This window comes from Mixophyes fleayi, chromosome 5 (genome assembly GCF_038048845.1).
Source record: "Mixophyes fleayi isolate aMixFle1 chromosome 5, aMixFle1.hap1, whole genome shotgun sequence".
Classification (NCBI taxonomy): Eukaryota; Metazoa; Chordata; class Amphibia; order Anura; family Limnodynastidae; genus Mixophyes; species Mixophyes fleayi.
Window position 1 is genome coordinate 222,547,149 of NC_134406.1, and position 18,776 is coordinate 222,565,924.

An 18,776-nucleotide genomic window follows, 5' to 3' on the forward strand; every position below is an offset into this window, starting at 1 on the left:
TATGTAACATGTAGCTTATTATATGTGCATGTTAGTAGGGTTTATTTTTTTTTATAAATAAAAGCCCTCCTCTGTATGTATTCATCATGCTTCTAGTAGTGTCCGAGGAAAGATGTGTAACATTATATCAGAGACCATCACCCATGATGTGTCCGATATATCAATCTACATTATTTATCTTTTGCATGGCCTTAATATAAAATGTTTTACCCATAACATTCACATAACACATCCCATAAACAGTCCATTTATTCATTTCATATTTGAAATTATTTTGTAAAATATAAACTTGCAAATAGCAAAACAAAATTCACAATTTTCCCCTTGTTTTATTGGAAAACATTACTAGAGCATAACATTTCACATAACTTAGATGCATGGATAAAATAATGCACTATAATAACGTGTTTATTATATGTACAGTATACATGTTTTTTTAAAAGACCAATTTTCAAACATTTACAGTTTTAAATCTTTATTGTTTTAAAACTCTACATGTATTTGCAATACAATAATCTGTTACTTAAATATGGTTAATATACAATGAAATTATTTTGCCTGAAACTCAACCATAAAATACAATTTTATCAATATGATTTATTTAACATAAAAGATTTCCATATGGCTGGGGTTGCTTCAGCACAGTTTATGTCCTAAATAATTCAGTCAAAAGTGCATTGGAAAGCTGCAGTGACCAGCCAGTATAATTATATATTTTTTCTGTATTTATTTTTTTCCTATTAATATTTAACAAGCCATATTTAAGTAAATATACAAATTCCAATAGATATCATACTTTTTTCAAACTCATATGAAAGAAAATGGTGATTATCTGCATGCCATACACACTCACTCCCTTTCGCTGTCAAATCTATACAGATTATAAAGGACGAGTTGAAGAGTGCCAGTACTTTAGATAAATGTGATTCACAAAGAGACAAATGCTGGTAACTAACATTAAACACCTAAGTACAAGCTAATTTATATTTAACAGGCAGAAAGAATGGTTACAAAACAAAAAAAAAAAAAAAACACATGATGCATATCATATACCCTTTGAAAAAATGAACTTGTCTTGGTCCACATTTCTAAGTAGTTTATTAAAAAAAAATACTGGGGCAGATATGCAGAATCCTCTGATCTGATTTTTTTATTCTAAAACATAACCCTTAAAAAAAGTAATTACACAACAAGTTGTTTGGGCTATGAATAGGTATGGTAGAATAAGCCAAGGCATAAACGTGTGACCGTAAGATTAGTGGGCAGCTTAGACTTTCTTGTTCCATGGCACTGCTTTGACGCGATAAAATTTTGTACCCAGCGGAACCTTAAACCGGTTTTGAGCCTAAACAAAAAAAACACAAGAAATGTAAATTTACAATTATAATTTGCATTAAAAAAGACATTTAGTATACAAGTAACAAACTCTTAAAAAGTTACTAAATGTGCTATATCCAGTGCTTCAAATTTGGATTTTGTAAAATATATATTTGTAACCTTTGCAAAAACCCATTATCATTTACGGCTAAACTATATTTCACATAAATGGTAACACGTACAGCAAGTAATCAGATTATATATATATATATATATATATATATATATATATATATATATACATACATATACATACATACACACACAAAATTTAGCAAATTTTATGTTCCAGGGAAAATAGGCAAATATGTTTTGCAACATTATTAGTTCACACCTATTCTATTTAAACCCTTTCAATTTGCCAGACCCATTTCCATGATTTTGCCAAGAATCCCTTTTCAACTTCTTAATAAAGCACATTTTTATATTTGGGTTAATTTAGCATATAGAGGGGTTTCTGTTTACCAGCAAAAAAACAGATATAAATAATAAAATGTACACTTTGCATATGTTTTCTCATAGTTACTTTTATATTTTAGAACATTGCAATAACCTTTTTCGGTGGGCTGATTGGATCACTGACTCAGTTTATAAAATTGCTGGACCTTTCTGCCTAAATATGGCCTGTGGACACATATGGGCCAAACAACTAAGAATAACAAGTGGGCTATATGGCAATTTAAATATGACAATGTCAGTCTATTCCCAAAAGGCATAGAATCAAACACAATGGTTTATAATAATACAAAAACAACTGTACCTTCATTAGTTATGTTTATATTAATACAGTAAAAATACAAAGGTAGTGTTTTTCTTGATGTAATACAAGACTAAGAAAGTAATTTGCACAATATGAACTTCCCTAGTAAGCCGAATGAGGGAATTATTATTTTTGTCCTACCCCAAAGTTTGCACTATGCTAGTCTGCTTTTGATGGGATAAATTTGGCTTAACATCCTATTAATTGATATGCGGGTATCTTGTTTCTCTATTCAAATCAGAGTGTGTGTATGGAGACCTATATCTTTATCATAAGTATGTTCGGGAAGAACACTAAACACAAGTGTCCCGAATACAGTATTGGTCTTATGTTCACATTCTCTATGTTTTCCCCAATATGTCACAGCCTATACAATTACAGCAAGGACCAAGTGTGATACAAATTACAACAAAAGTTATTTATATTGTTACCTTTTTAGCTTGGCAATATTCTTTTTCCATCACTTTTCCAAGAACCCACGGTCTTCTAGATGAACCAGAAGCTATACAAACAAAAGGGAAAAAAGATAAAGATAAAGTGGTTAGCATTAACTGTTTTATTCTGTCAAAATCAAGATTTGCCCTGTTACACTAGAGCATGGCGGTTCAACTGGGGGTCCCCAAAACATTTTGTGGCTACAAGTACCTGAGAAACATACAGCATTTAACCAACTTTTAATGGAATCCTGTCCACTAACATCTATTTATTACCTACAAAGGATATTTCATACAATCCACATATATTTTACTCTACAATACGGAGCTTTCCAAAATCTCTTTAATTTTCCATCATATTATAAGGTTAGGGCAAAACACAGAAGTCAGTGAGAGCGCACAGAACGTCAAGATCTTTCAAATATAATTAGTTTATGTTCGAACGACCTTTAGGGTTAGTTAAACAATTGCCCGAGTTAGCCCCTGCTGCTTTATGTTATTTAGTTTACCTCAGTTTAGACATAAGCTGTGAAATTTAATGTCCTTCGATAAATATGTGAATTTATATTCTAAATATTAGCTTCAAATCAGTTAAAATGTTTGAGAACTGGCACACAAGTATGCGCAGCTAATACTACGTCCTCAGAACATCAACAAATCATACATCTTTTCTGCAAGAGTCATTTTGATGCCTCATCAGAGGAGCACTGTTTGAAAGTGCTTAATGTATTACATGATTAACCATGTAATTTGCATTGAACACCTTTGTAATATTTTAGTGCATGGAAATAAAGCCAACATTTAAAAGCATTGCAGCACAGAAAGGAAAACACGGGCACATCAGTTGCTGAAAGACCATAATGCTTGCGTAAAATCCTTTATACCATAAAAGAGTACAGAAAATCCATGTCTGTTCTAAAACTCCCGAAGAATCGGAGAGAAAACAAACCATGAATTTCCAGTTTACATACAAGGATTCTGTACATCCACCAGAACAGGGATAGGTAACACGTTCTTCTCCAGCTGCTACATAACCATTCCCACCAGACTGTCAGCCTGACTGTTAGAGTTGTCTGTCTTTAAAACTATCAGAGATCAGGCAAAGAGGAGGCAGTCACAAAGACAAAACTATGACTAGCGTATACATTTGTACTAGACAAAATTAAGTAAAGATCAACAAAATATTGGTCCATTGTCAAAAGTGAATCTTTATTTTATTTAATCCATGTAATTCTACATTTTGGGGCTACCGGAGCCCCTTTAACAAGATACAATTTTATTAAAGCTCTGGGGATCCCATCCCCAACATTTTGGAGTACAGCAATAAATAAAAATGAATATTCACTTTTGAAACTTGCATTTTTGGTCCTCTATGGACTGATTAGCAGCAGCCAATCTTTTACATGGGCCTAAGTATATTATATATACAGAGTGATGACTGAATTAGAGCATTTACATGAGTAAAGAACATTTGAGGATACTGTACCTTTAGTGAGAAGTATCAATAAAATAACTAAAACCTAAAGAAAATAATCTGATATTTTCATTGCATTTCCTGTGTGTGCAATTTAAAACTCTAAATGAGGCTGTATCATCTATACAGACATACAACTAGATTAGTTGTTGCTAATCAGCAACTGAGATACAGATGTGGGGTTTACCCATAGATATTATAATATATACTTTACTGGCCGCTTCACGATCAACTTTACTAATCTGTTAGCATATCTATAGTTATCTTGCAGTAGTAGTTGATGCCTCTGGATTCTTGAAACTGTGAGATTTGCTGACTCATAATGAGCAGACTTCCAAGGACAGGGAGTTTTGCACATTAAAAACAGGCCACATAGATTTTTATTCCATGCCAACATTTTGTCTTGTGAGATGAACCCATTTCAATTGAAAATATTCTGGAAAGTTCCAGTTTATAAACAAAAACAGATTAAGAAGTATAAATTACAACTTGAAGAGCTGTGAGAAAAGAAACAAGGTTTTCTTTTGTTCACTGTCTTTGATTACCAATTACCGGGTTTGCTTACATCTATTCTAAAGCAGGTCGAGAAGTATCACAGATCAACGTTTAGCAGTGTCCCTCTACCAAATCTGTTCACAAAAGTGTGAACGGAAAAATGAGTACATATAATGACACACGCGTACGTTCTTCTACATAAATCTTTGTGTGTACTAGGCTGCGATAGTGTAACTTTATCCTTTAGTAAATTTGGGAAATGAAGTGTCTATGGTCAGGGGATCTATAGAAAGTGCAGAGTATATTATGTTTGTGCTTGGAAGACCACAGCATTTTAATAATCAAGCTCCAAACTAATAAAAAAACAAAAAACAAAACAAACTCTTTGCTGTTTGCAAGATTAAACAACCTGTTAGAAGCACTAAAAGTTATTTATATTTCTAGCATAATTTTAGAAGTATTACTTGTATTCAAGAGGTTGCAAATTATAATTTGCTACTCAGTAATACTGTAGATTGAGCAAAATAGTTTAGCAGAAAGGGGTTCTAGAAGCTGTGCTGCCGCTCCAAGCTCCGGAGCCTGCTCCAGTGGGATCTAAGCTCTGCTCCAGCATGCCGGCACCGATTCCAGCTCTGGAGCTTGGTAAAAACCAGATCAGCTCCTACTTTCAGAGACCTAACTATCCTTCCTTCTTTGTCTATAAGATGTATCTGATAAATGTAACTTCTAAAAAAAAAAAAAATGTTTAAATCTTTTCATAAAATGTTGGACAATGGGTGTAAAGTTCATTGCAGTGTGCATATCTGGGATGCACAACATATTTCGGTCTGAGAGCCACATTACTCTTTCCCTCTCACCTCAGTAGTAACCCATCCTCCAATCACCTTTGTAGTAACCCATTCCTCAACTAGTGACACAATGCCACCAATCCCCTCTATTGCAACACCCACCTAGCAGTCACCTCTTAGTAACATAACTCCTCTCTCTCTCAAATACAGCAACCCCCCAACTCTCCTGCAGCAACACATCAACCTCTTATAATAACACATCTTCAAGCATGTTTATTACCCTCCCCCTTTAAATTTCCCTTAAGTTAAGCATAATCGATAAATGTGCTGGATGTTGTCATGCACTTGAAGGCTTAAAATATTGCTATAAACTGTAGCTAGTTATTTTGCTGTAATGTGAAATACATATGCAATTTAGAACCCAAGTGTATGCTTGCAAATAATACAGAAGACATACCAAGGGAGAGAAAAAGTTAATTCCTGCTCTTTGGCAAAAAGCACTTAAGAATGTGCTTTATACAGAAGATGGAATTGAAAACATGGAAGCAAAGCAGGAAGAAATTTACACAGATATTTTAATGCTGAGAAGAGGAAGACGCTTACAGAATTTTTATGTTAAAAAAAACACAACGCTTTAGAATTAAAAAAAATAAACTAACAATCCCTCCTCTCTATGATCTCTGAATATACACGACACTTAGAACACTCACCTGGTTTAAGATCTAATGCAGACAGTGATTCTGAATGCAAGAAATACAATGTTGGGCTGACTGTAAATAACACATAATTGTCATGGCGTTCATCCAATATAATAAGTACCAAATCGCCAACCTGGAAGCTGTAAAAAACAAAAGAAACATATTTAAAACATCACAGTTCACGCAATTACTTTAATATAAAAGAGTTAATGATGTGGTTATTGGGGATCAGGCATTTGCTCAGTTTATAGTTGCCTATCACATTTTTAAACTTCTAGAACAACACAAACTCATCAGAGAATCAACATTTGATTTAGACTCTATCCAATACTTTAAAGAACCTTTATCACTATTTTAAATATATACCCACAGGTAGTAGAACCATTGCCAAAGATTAAAATGAGACTGCTACCATCAACATGTGATTTTGCTCTACCAACTGAATATGTCACTGTTCCCATTGATGTATACCCACAATGACTTCTTTATTAGGTACACCTTTGTATTACAGGGGAGGCCCGCCTTTGCCCACAGAACAACCTGAACTCTCTGTGGCATGGATTCAATAAGGTGCTGGAAACATTCTTTAGAAATTCTAATCCATGTTGAAATGATAAAATCACATAATTACTGCAGATCTGTTGGCTGCACATTTATGCTGCAAATCTCGAGTTCCACAATGTCATAAAGGTGCTTTACTGGATTGAGATCTGATGACTGTGGAGGTCATTGGAGTACATGTTTATGGAATCAACTTAAGATGATGTGTGCTTTGTGACATGGCGCGTAATCCTGCTGGAAGTTACCACTAGAAGTTGGGTAGACTGTGGCCATAAAGGGATGCAGATGGTCAGAAATAATACTGGGGTAGACTCTGGTATTAAAGGGGTCTAACTGGTGCCCCCCCCACCATCATCACCACCACCCTGCACCGCCAGATGGATCCATGCTGTTTACACCAAATTCTAGCCCTGTCTTCCGCATGTCGCAGCAGAAATTTAAATTGGTCAGATAAGGTGCCGTTATTCCAATCTTCAACTATACAGTTTTGGTGAACCTATGCCCACTGTAGCCTGTTTCCTGTCCTTAGCGACAAGAGTGGAATCCAGTGTAGTCTTCTGCTGCTGAAGCCCATCCTCTTCAAGAGTTGATGTGCTCTACATTCAGAGATGCGGTTTGGAATGCCACTTTTGTAACACAATGTTACTTGAGTTACTGTCGCCTTCCTGTCAGACTGAAGTGGTCTGGCCATTCTCCACTGGCCTCTCTCATTAACAAGGCATTTGTGGTAACAGAGCTGCCACTTACTGGACGTTTTTTGTTTTGCGCACTATTCCCTGTAAGCTCTAGAGACTGTTGTACGTGAAAATCCAGAAGATCAGCAGTTTCTGAGATACTCAAACCACCCCATCTGGCACCAACAATCATTCCACATAAGTCACCTAGATTACATTTCTTCCCCATTCTGTGTATGGTCTGAACAGCAACTGAATCTCTTGACAATGCCTGCATGCTGGTAAGCATTGTTTTGCTGCTGCATGATTAGCTGAATACACATTCGCAGTAACGAGCAGGTGTACAGGTGTACCTATACTGACTGTATATGTAGATATATGAAGTCATAGGCAAAATACAGTACTATGTAAATAAGGAACTGTCCATGTGAAAAACTGGAGGCTACAAGAAGGGACTGCCATGCATTAAAAATATTATACAGAGGATAAACTTAACAAAAAAATATATTCTGACTTGCATTAATAGCACATTAATAAAAAAAATTATGCACAGCAATTAAAAGAAACAGTATCAATCTATACAACAGAACAGATTATTATTTTCATGCAATAACTACACAGGTTTTATAGATCTGCCATTTATCCCAGGAGTTATATTTTAAAAACTAACATTGTTCATGTTTCTAAGATCTAGAAATAGGTTTGTGTGAATATTATTTCTTCATCAAGTTAAATTAGGTGCTTAAAATACTGCTTAAGGTATGAGCAATATTTTTTTTTTTAAAAAAATAGTTCTACAAAATTAAAAAAAAAGTCAAATTTACTCTCTTCACTTCCCAAATGTGATTTACAAAGCAGTTAGAAAGTTCTATTGTGTGAAAGGCAGTATGCAAAAACTAAGCGTTCAAATCAATCAATTTAGAGTTGAGCTTTTTCTAAACAATGTTAAATTTTAAGACATGGGTCTGTAAATATTCACCCATGTACACATATTTTAGGATTTGTATGGTGGCCTCAGTTGTACAAGCAATTATTTTTCCTAATAAAAACTTCAAGTCTTGCATGCAGTTTAATGGCTTATTTATAGACCAGAAACTTAAAACATAACTGTATATATTACTTTTAAATGTAACGTTGTCATCCCATTATGTTACATACTGTGCTAACTATCTCAACAAGAAGAAATGTGTTCAGCTAACAATATCACCGAACAGACCTACTCCAAAGTGTTCTACATGCAAGCAAACATATTTTAATAGATGAGTGAACAATGTGAGAGCTTGTTAGGGCCAATTAAAGAATCATGGGACCACTTGAATGGAAAAGTATTTTAATTTACTCTGCAAAAATTATTTGTTTAGTCATTGTAAAATAATAATTAAATTGTAAGGTTACTTTAGGAATTCAAAGTCTAATACATTACATAAAACATACTGAGGTACATATTAACGAGTAGACCAAATTTTAAGATCGCTCCAAGATGTCTGCTCGTTCACAGAGCTCCCATCCTCGATTCCATAATTCATCTGACTTCTGTCACTTCGCCAGTCACATAGCTGCACAAGTAGCAGTAGCCTCCAGCCAAAGTCCTTTGGGAGTCCGGGACCAATGTTGGCCCCAAATTACAGAAGAGTCTCAGTGATTCTCTTCCTCTTTGGTTGAGCCCTAGTTCGAGGTCGCAGTTCAGGCCTTAACATACTTCTGTCCAGTTGATGCCTCTGCAGCCTCCCCGATCTCCTTGCACCCACCTGGTGTTTCAGATTTTCCTTCTACGACCTGGGAGTCTTCCAAGTTAGCCCTGAACTCCTAACGAGGCCACCAACTTTATCCGGCCCACCTACCAGGATAACCAACGCCACATCTGACTACTTCCACAGGAAAACCTCCAGATTATCATTCTCTGGCCTATCCTTCTCCTCCTCCACCATGCATTGGACCCATTCACCAGTGAGTGGTTTACCCACCCGGGAGTCATTGGAATAGTTGTCAGGGTATTCCCAGAACGTCACAGACCTCAAGTCAGAAGGGGTTCACCTGCATGGGAGTCATGGGAGCAGTGGGCAAGGTATGCCCAGAACAGCACAGGTCTCAGCACCCATCCAGCAAGATAATACCCCACCAAGACCTCTGAAACATAGTGGATCCAAGGTTTCCGATCTACCAAGAGTTTTCCCTCCTATAACACGGAGTGAAATGATTATTCAAAATTGCCCCATCTTACCCTTCAAGGTCTCTTTTCCCACCCCTTTAATACTCGACAGTGCCCCAACACTGTCTGGTCCACCAAGCCTGCTACTTTACCATGGCCAATCCCTCTCCCATCTTACATTACTGGAACTGCATTGAACAAGCCGCATCAATAACTTTCACTCCCACAAGCTCCTATATAAGGCAGCCTACATATTAGGTTTTGCAGGCAGTGCCATGTGCCAGACATCAGTCAAACACCTAATGGCAACAGTTTTCTGCAGAGTGTCAGTGACACCAGATACATGAATGTTGTGTTGTCTGTTGCCCCTGGTAATCCCAAAAAGACAATCAGCACTCAGAACTGTCAAGCACATGCTCATAGAGCGTTCACCTTGAAAACAACAAGATACATTTAAATAGAAAAAGTATCCTTATGGTCCAGATAGATTTATATGTATAGATACAGATTTATAATTTATATTAGAGCAAAGAATAAAATGATTTATCCTAAGATATAAAATGCATGGTTTCATTTTCTAAAAAAAACACAAAAAAACAGATTTACGTTAAATTTGTCTCACTCTAAACAGCCCATTGGTCCTATTTTTCACCTCCCACTAACAAACTTTTCTGAAGGGTCTCTAACTAATCTAGCTAATCTTAGAAATCACCGTGAGACAACACAAGGGAGCTGCAATCATAGTTCAAAAATCCTGACATATACTCATTGGATCTTCATTATACTTGTTCCAAAGGACGGAGAGCGAGACTGGGAGATCAGGGAAACTTTGGTAAACTCTTAGATGATCCTTCATGCCCCCCAGTGAATAGAGACTTTAGTTCCTGCTTTGATTGGTGCTGTGCTTTAATCCACTCTCCTCAGACATCCACTAGTATAGGTCTGCCACTACGTCATGAATAGGCAGGGGCCTCAAAAACCGAATATTTAAAAAAAATAAAAAAATAAGGGCATTTTTCAATACAACAGGTAACAAAACTGGAAAGCCCACTTTTTAATATGAATATAAATAACTTACTCTCGAATTGCAATTTTCTCTGAATGCCTTGAAGAAACTGAAGACATGCTTTGAGACATCTAAAACAGAATAAAAGTTGAAAAAGATATCAGGTTTAAGTTTGCAACTACATGATTCATTTGTTAGCGCTGTAATTGGGACGGAAGTCATTGCTAATGGCTATTTACATATGTTATTTGCAGTGCAACTGGCACCAATAGAGCGCTCTTGCACGTCAGCCTATATGTGACCTTTTCTACTGGAGACTATTTCTTCAAGCTATATGCATGCACACAGGATACATAACATATCTATTTATAGTATTACAAATTCTTTAAAATTTAGTTGACTTTGATTGCTCCTGAAACATTCTGTAGAAGACTGAGACATTCTTAGAATTGTAATATGCAATATTTGTTTGCTGCTATTAACAAATTTATTTTCAAAGCTCTATGTAAAATCTATAATGAAAGAAATAATATAACATCAATTATTTTCTTTGATAGATTTACACTTAAGAGATCTTCAAAGGAAATTCATGCTATGGGTAATATTTTTTATAAGTAATTTTCCGATTGTTAGCTTACTCATCTCTCTAGAGATTTCTACACGGCTACCGTTTGTCCAATATGTTTTGCTATATTTTACAAAGCATTTCCTATTAGCAAAAGGCACAAACTGCATGTTTAATTTTACTTTAAGGTCCTGATGTTCCTCTTTAATATGCTGCTGGTATATAGCTTTCATGCTCAAGTTAAACTGCTCAGCTGAGAGCTGTAACAACAATGCTTACACAAAATACTGAAGAGAACAATAATTACAAAAAAATTAAAGCTAATAAGCGCTATAAACTTTTATTTCATTGAAATATATTTCAAGGTTTCATTTGATTTCTGGTTGCACAACATACTGAACATTTCCATCCTGATGATACATTTTCTTTAAAAGGACATCTGAATCTTTTCAGATGTTTTTTTCAGACAAACCTGAATGCTTTTCTAATTCTATTCTAACCTAGCGACCTTGATGACAGTGGAAAACCTCAACCAATGGGCATCATTTGACAATTCCATAGTCATAATTATAGAATGCTCAAATAATGATTTTTCCCCTTCTGTTAGTATTCTAGTTCAAAATGACAGACATATTTGTCATGCGTTCCCATATTTATGTAATAAGGTATGAGATTGAGAAGTATTTATGGAATAGAGCACGGGAACAGAATTAAATACATTCCAACAAGAGGTCAAGAACATTTAGATCTTTTGCACTTAGAGATACAAGATTCACATATCTCCTTAGGGAAGAATGTATACATATTTTTATGATTAAAGGAAGAAACAATTTGCGTGACAGCGAGCTTGCAAAAAAACAAAAAAAAAAACAAAACAGATTACAGTTAAGTCTTTAAGCCGATGATACAAAGAGAGGCATTGTCATGTATGTGTTTTGGACTAAAAAGTATATATTATATAATAAACACAAAACTTAATATGTTGTTCCTGAGCGCAAGAACATCTCATAATATGTACAAATCAAGTCTAACCTTCAACTGAAGGTACAAAAAGTACACTAGTCATTTGTAGCTGGTAAGGTGGTGCCAACAAATACACTGGTGGCTCTTTGCTTTCTGGGTTACTTTCTAGTTCTTCAAGAACTGTGGCTCAATAGAAGATCCAAATAAGTAATGGGTTTGTCTCATGGAGTTATACATTTTATCCACATCTGCCTCACAGCCACAGTGTTTCACATACAAGCAAAAGACTGAATAATATATTCCCGTCAATGATATATAGAGATACTAGAAACCACTGAAATGTTTTGTCACAGTATGAAGTCTCTTTAGGGCTGTAACCCAGAGCTCACAATCACATTGTTTTTCTTCTCTTGTTTAGAGAATAAAACCTACTATCGGAATGATATCTATAGTTTACAGCACCTTTTTTCCAGTACACCAGTTTTAATAAATGTCCCTGTAAAAACGAAAGATCGGTGCACCTTTAATGAAACGTTTGGCATAAAAAGCGTTTCATCAATCTGACATAAAATGCAAAACACACAATATTTCACATAAGCAAACTATGAAAAATGTAACTTAATCACACTGTCCATGTGTTAGGATGATGTCTGGTAGAATGTATGAATAAGACTAAGTTACAAATAGACAAAAAAACTGTTCATTAAAATGCCTATGCATAATTATCCGGCTGCAAGATACACCATAGTATAATAATTAAACTATGTCTAAAAATAACCAATGCTTTTATTTATGTTTTCTCTGTAGACATAGGAAAATTTGTACATAAGGATGCATTGAGGAGAGTGAACCAATGGATATGAAGCTAACCACTCAGTACATAGTTACAATAGTAATACCCCAGGTTTTTTTTTTACAGAATTTCCATGACGTTTATACTATTATCCACTTTGACAACTACATGTCAGGTTGCTGGAGATGTGTACATTAATAGTTAAAATTCATGGTAATATACGCCAAATAAACTCTACTATATTTAGTACATTGGATCCAGTGTGGTGGGAGAATTGCGGCAGAAGGGTACCATTTAACATTTTGGGACAATGTTCATTGACTTCTCAACTTAATACTTGAAGCTCAAAGCTTCAAAAATCCTTTGGTCTTTCTACTTTGTTATCCTACCACAATTTAACCAAAAAATCTGCAATAGTGACCTCCCTATATATTAGGTGTAGCCACATCAAACAATGTGACATACTAAAAAAAACAACCCCCAACCCCCCCTCCCCCGCATTCTGAACAAAAAAAAAATCAGGTCTGTCTGATTGCATGGGGTCGTTGGATAATGAAGGAAGTATTGTTTCCCTCAATGCAACTTGTTTTGTTTTATTACCTGTGGGTTATCTCCCTTCCCTCATTCTCCCCTACTTTATCTCGATTCCTTTTAAATAGACATTGTTAGAATTTGTTTTCCAATATTATGCAGTTATTAAAGTTTAATATTTTTTTACACTGTGTAATAATGTTATCCCTCCTAAAAAGAAACTACTTTTATACAGTTTTGAATTATTTAGATTTTATTTACGTTGAAAATTAAAAAGTACAAAAAAAGTTAAATGGACTACAAGAGATTTTACTGGCGAACTTAATAAATTAAGGTAAAGATAAATGAAGCAACTGTTTTCCATGTTTTTTTCCCCATAATATAAAAGCAGCATTACATGTTTTCACAATACAAAAAGGAAAAAGTAAAATCACTAAAAACGAGCATTTTAGCATAATAAATGAAAATATATAGTACAAAGAAGGAAGAGAGAAAACAATGTAAACTTGTGCTCAACGAGATGCTGAAGTCTACACTATGCTGTCAGTACAATGAATAATGTACCATATGTTGACCCCATTACCATATATGACTGTGTCTACCATTACATTTAAAGGACTGTTTTAGTAGCACATATAATTTGTTTAAACAAACTGACATTTTACAGGCTTAATAGAGATTTACAGTCAATTGTTTCTGTAGTCTACTGGTGTAATAGAGTAGCAATGTGATCACTAGCAAATCACAAAATACATAAATTTACTAGAGTATGTAACACAAATTAATTTTTTTTTTTAAATACAGAACAAACTCTGTACTCAAAGAAAGTGGCTAGATAGGATTAAAAAAAAACACTATATAGTGTGTGAGAAGACAAAACATGTAGAACTAATCCAATAAAAATAATACAAAAACTTTCAGTGGCGAGTATGCTCAGTAGATCAAGGCCGTCAGTCATGGGGGGCATGCACTCCCCCAAGGAAAAACTGGAAAGACTATATATAATCTATGCAACAGCGCATAAGAACTGCCGCATCAAAATGATAGTAACAATAATGTTAATAATAAACCTGTGGATAATTACTAATAAGAAACAATGTATTAATAAATAGACCTACTTTATTAAATAGGAGCCATTACAAGTCATCTATATAATAATAAACAATTTTAAAAATGACAACAATATTAAACAATTAAATCAATTGCTATGGCTGGGTACACACTACTGTGTTTTCAGCCGACTATCGGGCCAATCGGTTCACATCTGCTAATATCAGACCCTCCATTTGGCTTTACAAACTAACTTAGCATCAAAGTAATCTAATTATATTTTGTGCCAACAGCCAGAGAGATGATACGTTTTACATAAATCCAATTGTTGACATGATTTAACAAGACCACTTTGCCTAGAAGCTCTACATAGATTTATAGGTGTCATCATAACGCTTTTTCATATGCATCACTATATTTCTATTTTGGACTTAGAGCCTAACATCGTTAATAGAGATTTGTGAGGGTTTTTTTAACCAAATGTGACATTTAAAGGTGATATGGAAATTATCTCAGAAAAAGTGGTTGAGTCAAGCATTGTAACAGAGAGGCAATATAATGATTTAGCAATCAATGTCATTGTTTAATATTGTTGTCATTTTTAAGATAAATGTTTATTAATAAAATGAATGACTTGTAAGGGCACCTATTTAATATAGTAGATTTGTATGCAGTAGTTGCTGTGTGTCGTTGCGTACATTATATATAGTCAAAATATGACATGGATCTTTTCAGTCAGACATTCACTCTCAACACTCCACAGAAACTGCGTTGACTAAGGTTGTCAAGGTTGATTTGATCACTGCTAAAAACAAAGGCTATTGCTCTCTTCTAATTCTCCTGGATGTCTCTGCTGAATTCGACACTGTTGACCACCCTCTTCTCATACAAACTCTACAATCCCTAGGTCTTCAAGACACTGTCCTATCCTGGTTCTCATCCTACCTATCTAATCGTTCTTTCAGTGTTCATTTCTCTGGATCCACCTCTGCTCCGCTTCCTTTATCAGTGGAGTCCTTCAAGGCTCAGTACTAGGCCCACTGCTATTCTCGATCTATACCCACTTCTCTTGGAAAAATAATAAGCTCTTTTGGATTTCAGTATCATCTCTATGCAAATGATACCCAAATTTATCTATTCTCTACTGATATTGTCAACTGTGTTGTCCTGCATTACTGTCTTTCTGCCATTTCTTGGATGTCTTCTCACCAACTCAAACTCAATCTTCAAAAATAGAGTTAATAATATTCCCACCCACCAACAGAAGATACCTACCTGAAATTTCTATTGACAACATGACCATAAATGCCATCCCGCAAGCTCGCTGCCAAGGTGTGATCCATAACTCACAACTTTGCTCCCCACATCAACATCTAAATCATGTTACATACATCCAAAAAAAAATTCAAGAATACACACATGACACTGCAAAAACTTTAAATTCATGCACACATCATCTCCCACACTGACTATTGCAATTCCCTCCTTACTGGTCTTCCCCTAAACAAACTCAAACCCCTAAATCTATTTTGCACACAGCAGCCAGACTGATTTTCCTTGCAAATAGTTCTTCCTCTAAGCCACTGTCATTCTCTACATTGTTTGCCTGTTTTTTACAGAATCCAATATAAAATTCTTCTACTAACATACAAGGCCATCAACAAAACTGCACCGACATACATCTCCTCATTTGTCTCCATATATCTCCCAACTCGACACATCCATCCTGCACAAGATTTGCGTCTCTCTTCCACTCTCATCACTTTCTCTCATTCCTGTTTACAGGACTTATTTTCCGCACTGCACCCACACTATGGAATTCCCTCCCTCGCACAATAAGACTTTCATCTGGTCTACAAACCTTCAACTGTTGTCTGAAAACCCACATCTTCAGGCAAGCTTATAATATTCCTCAACCACCCTCTTAACTTCACTAGGTTACCCTTTACATAGTTTGCACAAGACAACAACCCTCTGACCCCAGATCACCATTGCTGTGTGACTGGATCACATAGCATACAAATCACTTTTTACCTTTGCAATCTGGCTGGACCAATATGCAATATGTAGATTTAATCTCATGTATCCGACTCCCAAAGACCTATAGATAGTAAGCTTTCAAGCAGGGCCCTCTTACCTCTTTGTCTGTTTTATCCAGAATTGTTTATTACTGTCTTTGCCCCCAATTGTAAAGCGCTACAGAACTTGCTGGTGCTATATAAATATCGTTGATGACGATGATGTAACAGAGCAGGATGAACAGACAATATGCTAATAATATATGTGGGCTAGCTAAGAATACAAAAGAAAACCTTTAGAAAACACCAATGCCAACGCCTTTGTGAAGCCAGGTTAACATTACTGTGAACCCTTTACAGACATACAGAGCAGGCAGCCAATTTGTATACTAAACCAAAGTTCATGAGTAAACGGATCTCTAGGAACTAGTGACATCACTAAAGCATGAAGCACTCATGCAGGGATATATAGGCAACGGGTCCACTTTAAACTCTTACAAGGGTGTATAATTTGAGCAATAATAACTAAATATATTTCTCATGCACAGTCTGGTATACTCTAAAAAGAAAAGATAAAAAAAAAATAAAACAAAAAAATCCCCAAAAAATAATTTCTTACCAATCTCTGGTTTAATCGTTTATTTTCTTCTTCTTTTTGCTGCAATGTCTGATTATAAAGACAAAATATAACTGAGTAATTACATTTAAATTAACATTAAAAAAATACCAAACATGTAATAAGGGAATCTATTCTCCTAGCAGAATGACATACACCATTATGTGTGGCTATAAAAGCACCTCAGTAATATGATGCCTCATACCACTCTTTATAAACAGTTACAATAGTTGTGGAGGGGATTGGTAAAACTGACATTGACAACGATAATAGCACAAGCACTTACTATTCAGTATTAAAAATACGATGGCTACTTACTCTTTCTAGCAGTCTTATCTTTTGTTTTTCTTCCGACAACATAACATCACTAAAATAAGAAAAAAAAGTTTAAATATGATCTGAAAAAAATCCCAACACCTTTAACATAATATAAACAACAGCAGAAATAGAGAAATATGAGATACGCTGCTCCATCTTGTGCCAAATGCATGGAACTTAGGCTACAGGTTAGTGATGTAGCGAATAGAGTGGATAAAGTCAAAAAAGTTGCGCACATGTGTTATATAATAACACACCTAGCTGCTTTCATTTTCAAACAAGTCTATGTTTTTACTTAAACTTATTAACATCAGGGGTAATGGAGTCAAGGCTAAACAAGCCAAAGCTACCTTGATTTTCCACCACAAAAAGGGATTTAGTCTACTTCTAAACCAAAGTGATTTTATTTCAAAATGACAGATAGCTATGTTCAGGAACATGAATGCCTTTCCCTTTTAGAGACAGAAATGCCATTTGGTGGTGCATGTTCAGGACCATGAATGCAGGGATATTGAGAGGGGGAGAGCTGGAGGCTATTTTTCATGTAGCACCAGGTCTGGGAAAGCCTGCTTCTTTTTCCACCCTGAACACAGCAGTGGGGCAGCCCAAGCTAGGGGACCATGACAGGTAGTCCTAAAGACAGCAGACACATAACCCAGATAAGCTGTTTTAAATTTTCTTTTTGCATATATAATTTAAAAATGGTAACCATGAAATTTAGCGACGTGAATTCTGCAGTAGAGTCAATGGGCTAGATTTACTAAGCTGCGGGTTTGAAAAAGTGGGGATGTTGCCTATAGCAACCAATCAGATTCTAGCTTTCATTTATTTAGTACATTCTACAAAATGACAGCTAGAACCTGATTGGTTGCTATAGGCAACATCCCCACTTTTTCAAACCCGCAGCTTAGTAAATCTAGCCCAATGTGTACAAGTACATGTGTGCTACTGTGCCGTCCTATCCATATACACAGCTCTGAATAATCTGTTTTCAAAAGCTAATATATTAGTAAAAGCAAAAAAACTGTCCAGCACAGAAATGTCTCATCCCAGCTCCAATCATCAAATCATGTATTTAAGAAAAAGCAGAAGCAAAACTTTTCAGTACAGTTCAAAACCACATGCTATTGAATAAGTAGATGGATGAGATCTTCTAACACATCCACTGTAGTGAGAACCAGCCCCAGGCCGATGCCTCTATGACGAGTGTGGAAAACGTCATTCCTCTCCCCGATATGGCTCAGGAAAGAAAGACTAATAAATAAAAGGGTGAAAACAAAATTTTCCAAATTCCTTGTTCAATTAAAATTGTGTATGTGTGTTTTTACTCTTTTAGTATACTAGTGAAATATGGTTTTAGGCAGCCTGAACTATTAAATGTACACCAATGGGTTGGCATTTCAGGGGTCCAAATCTTAATAAATACCCAGCCTTTTTTTTTTTCAATTGTTTTTAATTACACACTGTATTGTATTTGAGGCGCGTTTATGCTTGTTCAAAAATCAT

At 35.4% G+C, this 18,776-nt stretch overlaps 1 protein-coding gene across 1 annotated transcript in view; it reads right to left on the bottom strand.

The window, feature by feature from the left end:
• Positions 1-458: 458 nt before the first annotated feature.
• RB1CC1 (RB1 inducible coiled-coil 1) overlaps positions 459-18,776 on the bottom strand; it is a 98,817-nt gene continuing 80,499 nt past the window's right edge. The window contains exons 18-23 of the mRNA XM_075213511.1: positions 17,271-17,319; positions 16,956-17,003; positions 10,489-10,547; positions 6,039-6,166; positions 2,569-2,639; positions 459-1,345 (exon numbers count right to left, since the gene is read on the bottom strand). Coding sequence (XP_075069612.1) covers positions 1,268-1,345; positions 2,569-2,639; positions 6,039-6,166; positions 10,489-10,547; positions 16,956-17,003; positions 17,271-17,319 — 433 coding nt within the window. The 3' untranslated portion in view covers positions 459-1,267. The remainder of the gene's footprint in view (positions 1,346-2,568; positions 2,640-6,038; positions 6,167-10,488; positions 10,548-16,955; positions 17,004-17,270; positions 17,320-18,776) is intronic.